Source organism: Carlito syrichta, unplaced genomic scaffold (genome assembly GCF_000164805.1).
Source record: "Carlito syrichta isolate Samal-C Ts95f unplaced genomic scaffold, Tarsius_syrichta-2.0.1 Scaffold115577, whole genome shotgun sequence".
NCBI lineage: Eukaryota > Metazoa > Chordata > Mammalia > Primates > Tarsiidae > Carlito > Carlito syrichta.
Window position 1 is genome coordinate 4,521 of NW_007059673.1, and position 4,720 is coordinate 9,240.

Sequence of the window (4,720 nt, forward strand, 5' to 3'; positions counted from 1 at the left end):
CCTCCCAGGTGCTGTACAACGTGGCGTCCGCGCAGTGCCGGCTGGGGCTCTGGACCGAGGCCGCCCACAGCCTGGCGGAAGCCGTCTCCAAGTGGCCAGAGGGGGCCCAGGGCATCCTGGAGGCGGCCCTGGGCCGAGTGAAGGTGAGGAGGGCTGGCCGGGCTGCCCGTTCGGGGTGTGTCGACCTCAGCCCTAGAGGCTGGGAGCCTGAGGTGAAGAAGCCTCTGGAGGGAGGGAGGCCCTGGCGCCCAGTTGTGGGGGCTGGGCAGGGCCCCGCAGCTGGCCCATGGGAGGCGGCTGGGGTCCAGGCGGGTGGTGGCCTGCTGGCCTCAGCTGCCCCTCCCCCAGAAACAGGCCCCGCTGCAGCCGCGGCAGATCCCCAGGGGCGAGGTCTTCCGGCCCCCCAGACGGTACCTGGAGCTCCTGGAGCCCGTGGACTTCCTGGGCAAAGCCAAGGTGACGTGGGCTGCGTCCCGGGCCCTGGGTGCCCAGCGGCAGGAGAGAGCAGTGCGGCCACGCTGGACTCCACTGTGTGGCCCTGGCTGGGCCTTCGGACCGTGTCCACGGGGACACGGGGGGTTCAGAGGGTGGAGCCTGCTCCCAGGGATGGGGCAGTGTCCACAGAGGCAGAGCCCGTCTGTGCAGAGGAGGGGTGCCTGCCCTCCCGACAGCCCAGTGGGTGTGCCCCCAGCCTGGGCTGCCACCCCTCTGGCCCCTGCCAGCATCTCTGCATCTCTCTGTGTCTCTGTCTCCCCCTGTGTCTCTGCCTCTCCCCATGTCTCTGCATCTGTGTGTCTGTCTCTCCCCGTGCCTCTGCATCTCCCCTTGTCTCTGCATCTCTCTGTGTCTTTGCATCTCTCCCTGGTCTCTGCCTTTCCCCATGTCTCTGCCTCTCTCTGTGTCTCTGCATCTCTGTCTCTCCCTGTGTCTCTGCATCTCTCCCTGGCCTGTGCCTCTCTCCATGTCACTGCTTCTCCCCGTGTCTCTGTATCTCTCTGTGTCTCTGCATCTCTCCCCGGGTCTCTGCCTCTCCCTGTGTCTTTGCATGTCTCCCTGGTCTCTGCCTCTCCCCGTATCTCTGTCTGTTTCTTGTCTCTGCCTCTCCCTGGGTCTGCCTGTTTCTGTGTCTCTGCACTTCTCTGTGTCTCTGCATCTCTCCCTGACCTGTGCCTCTCCCCATGTCACTGCTTCTCCCCGTGTCTCTGCCTCTCGCGGAGTCTCTGCCTCTCCCCGTGTCTCTGCCACAGTCAGCAAGGGCCGAGGGAGGATTGTGGTTGGCCGGGCCGAGCCGCGTCACACCCTCCCCAGGTCAGAGCCGGCAACATCCCTGGAGTCCCAGGCCCCGGGAGCAACTGTCCCGAAGGCAGGGCGGGTGGGGGGGGAACAGCAGCTCCTGGTGGAGCGGGAGGCTCACGTGGGTCCGCCGGGCCCCGGCGACTGCCACCCCTGGCCACCGGCTGCGGCACTCGAACACAGGTGCCAGCGGGGGGGGCGGGCACGGGAGGCCCTGAGCTGCGTGGATGCCTCCATTTCCACTCCACGCACCACCCTAGAAGACTGTTTATGAAAAACAGAAATATGCTTAAAGTTCTAAAAATAAGTTGAAATTGCCAGCAGATGCTTTCCTCTGTCCCCCACGTTTCCGGCGGGCAGGCTGGGCGTGGGCTCCTTCCCCACCGCGAGGAGCCTGGAGGGCAGGTGGCGGCAGCGCAGGCTGGGGGCACACCCACTGGGCTGTCCCCTGACCGGCCACCCCGCTGTCCCCACCAGGTGGTGGCCTCCGCCGTCCCCGATGACCAGCACTCAGGCGTCAGGCTTCAGCAGCCACAGGTGGGCACCTTGGGTCTGGCCTGTCCTCGCCCGGCCCAGCCCGGCGTTGCGGGACCCTCCGATGCTCCGGAAGGAGACTGCCGCTCGAGCCCTGTGCCCTCCCAGGGCCCAGGGCTTCTCGGATGGGGAGGGGGTGGCTTCCCCTGTGTCCATGTTAAGGATGCGGCAGAGGAGGTCAGGTCATTTGCCCCACACTCTGCCTTTGTGCCTGCAGGGACGGGGAACAAGTCACAGAGCCGGGCCCAGGCCTGCACCATGGTAGGGGACGGCCAGCGCCACGTGGGCGTCCCTGTCCTGCAGCGCCAGGGGGTCTGCCCCTGGCTGGGGGGAGGGCCGCACAACCCTTCTCCAGGTTGAAACTGGCTGGAGCCCCCATGCCAGGGAAGGGTGTCTCCCTCCGCTGTCTCCTCCCCTGGCCCCAGTGCCAGCCCCGTGAATCCGCCCCCGGGGGGAGAGGGATGCCCAGGCCTCAGGGGGCCCGCAGGGAGCAGAGACCCGCAGGGCCACCGTGGATCAGGCAGTGCTGAGCGGGGATGGGGCATGGACTGAACCGTCCAGGGCAGGGCCCCAAGCACCTCCAGACACGGACGGGGCTGCAGAGTGGGGGCGCCCAGGCCCTGGGGTGGGAGACAGACCAGGCCCGAAGTCCGGGGCAGGTCCGGGCCCCAGCCACCCCGACTCCCCCAGGCCACATCCCTGCCCAGACCCTGGGCCCCGGGCACCGGAGGGCCCTTGGGTGGGTTGGCCAGGCCCTGAGAAACTCCCTCTGCCCCCAGGGCCCAAGCCACGGACCCCAGAGGAGCCAGTGCCCACCACAGCCCCCCCCACGCAGAGGCGGCGGTTGGCTCTGACCTGGTAGGGTGGGCCGACACCCCGGGGCAGGTGTGTGTCCCAGCCTCACGACGGGTGGGCGTCCGCACAGCGGCCACGTAGCAGGGCGGGCAGTGGGCAGTGGGGTCAGCCCGGCCGGGGCCGGATAGGTCCAGCATGGGCTGGGCTCGCCCGTGGTCCTCCCCCCGCCCGGCCCTTGGAGGAGAGGCACCGGGGCGGCACTGGCCATTGGGGTGGGGGCTGTCCAGCCGAGGGTCCCCTCAGGCCCTCAGATCAGGATGTCTCAGGCTGAAGTCCCTCCTTCCCGCTCTGGGCGCAAATGACCAGGCATGACGGGCCGGGGACAGAGTAGGAGGAAGGTCAGCCCTGGAGGGCTTCCTGAGGGTCCCATCATCCCAGCTCTTCTGGACACGGCCCCCCACCCTGGGGGCTTCTGGGCATCACCCAGGAGGGCGGGTGCTGGGGGCCGTGCAGAGAAGGCACGGGCCTCGGGACCACTGGGAAACAGCCACCCACCTCCGCTGCCTCCTCCGCTGGGCCCAGTCTAGCGGCGCCGCGCCCTCTGACGCAGGCGCCTCAACCCACCCTCAGCAAGCCAGCCCCGGGCTCAGCCCCAGTCGAGCGTGCCGCCTGCGGGCCGGGAAATCCCATACACTAAAAGTCTAAGCGAAACTCAGGGTCTCAGTCAGCCGCTAAGCTACACCTGTGACCCCGCGGGCTGTGACCCCATGGCCTGTGACCTTAGCCTGTGACCCCACGAGCCACGACCCCGTGGCCTGTGACCCTGTGGGCCCATGACCCTGCAGGCTGTGACCCCGGGGGCTGTGACCTTGTAGCTGTGACCCCACGAGTTGTGACTCCGTGGCCTGTGAGCCTGTGGCCCCACAGCCAGTGACTCCATTGCCTGCTGCCCCGTGGGCCCGAGACCCCATGGATGGTGACCCCTGTGGCCTGCGACACCATGGTCTGTGACTCCAGGAGCCGCGATCCCACAGCCTGTGGCCCTGTGGCCTGTGACTCCACGGGAGGCCTGCCCATCCGTTCACTGGATGGCCAGCTTAGTGTGGAAGGCCAGCATTGCACCCTCCCGGGGGCTGGCCCTGGCCTCGGTCCCGAGCCTCCTTGAGTCCCCGGGGAGCCCCCGCGGGAACCCTGCCTCGGTGGGCCTTGAGCGGTGGGGCGGCCCCACTGGCGAGAGGCAGCCCCTCGGCCTGTCCCAGTGGCAGCTACCACCCTGAACTCAGCCCCGCCGGTCACCTGGCCCCGCCCACTCTTCCTACGGCTTCCCTTGCAGCGTTCCCGGGGGGAGCAGGTGGGCACACAGGCTCCGCCAGCCCCAGGTAAGGGGTCGGGGGTCCCAGGTGTGCCCAGATGAGCCCGGGAAGGGAGGAGGCAGCCACGGCCACCGGGTCAGCCCCTCCGCCACCCAAGGCGTCCTCTCCGTGCCCAGGGCTGCCGGCATCTGGGAGGCCTGGTCCCGGCCCCTCTGAGGACCCCACGGGTGCTGAGGTAAGAGACACCTTGCCCTCCCCTGCCAGTCACTCCTGGGACCCCATCCCTCAGGACCCAGCCCCCCACCCGGCTTGGCTCCTGCCCTCACCCTGGGGCTTCCGAGGCCACTGGCCAGCCCTGGGCTTCCGAGGCCACCCCAGCCCCTCCGGCCTGGCTCCAGGAAGCAGCCACAGGGGGCCCCGAGCCCTTGGTGACCATCACCGTGCAGTGTGCCTTCACCGTGACCCTGAAGGCCCGAAGACGCGCTGACCTGGGCAGCCTGCGGGCCCTGCTGGGCCAGGCCCTTCCTCGCCAGGCCCAGCTGGGGCAGCTCAGGTGGGCAGCAGGCCCGCGGCGGCGCTGGGCAGGGCGGGGCTCCGGGTGGGCAGGGGTCTGGGTGCTCGGTCCAGAGGTGCCCTCTGCTGTCCCCCTGAGGCATCTCTCTGCAGTTACCAGGCCCCAGGTGAGGCCGGGCACTGGGTCCCCATCCCCGGAGAAGCGTCCCTGCAGAAGGCCTGGCAGGACACGGCCGCGGGCGCCAGGGAGCTGCAGCTCCAGTGCCGAGTGA

At 69.2% G+C, this 4,720-nt stretch overlaps 1 protein-coding gene across 1 annotated transcript in view; it reads left to right on the forward strand.

Moving 5' to 3' along the window:
- Positions 1-4,720, forward strand: part of NOXA1 (NADPH oxidase activator 1) — a gene marked incomplete at its 5' end in the record, with an annotated part of 7,826 nt that overhangs the window by 2,423 nt on the left and 683 nt on the right. Inside the window, 9 exons of the mRNA XM_021719495.1 lie at positions 9-143; positions 349-456; positions 1,771-1,830; positions 2,045-2,088; positions 2,607-2,712; positions 3,956-4,001; positions 4,112-4,170; positions 4,334-4,488; positions 4,602-4,716. Of these exons, the coding sequence (XP_021575170.1) occupies positions 9-143; positions 349-456; positions 1,771-1,830; positions 2,045-2,088; positions 2,607-2,712; positions 3,956-4,001; positions 4,112-4,170; positions 4,334-4,488; positions 4,602-4,716 (828 nt within the window). The remainder of the gene's footprint in view (positions 1-8; positions 144-348; positions 457-1,770; positions 1,831-2,044; positions 2,089-2,606; positions 2,713-3,955; positions 4,002-4,111; positions 4,171-4,333; positions 4,489-4,601; positions 4,717-4,720) is intronic.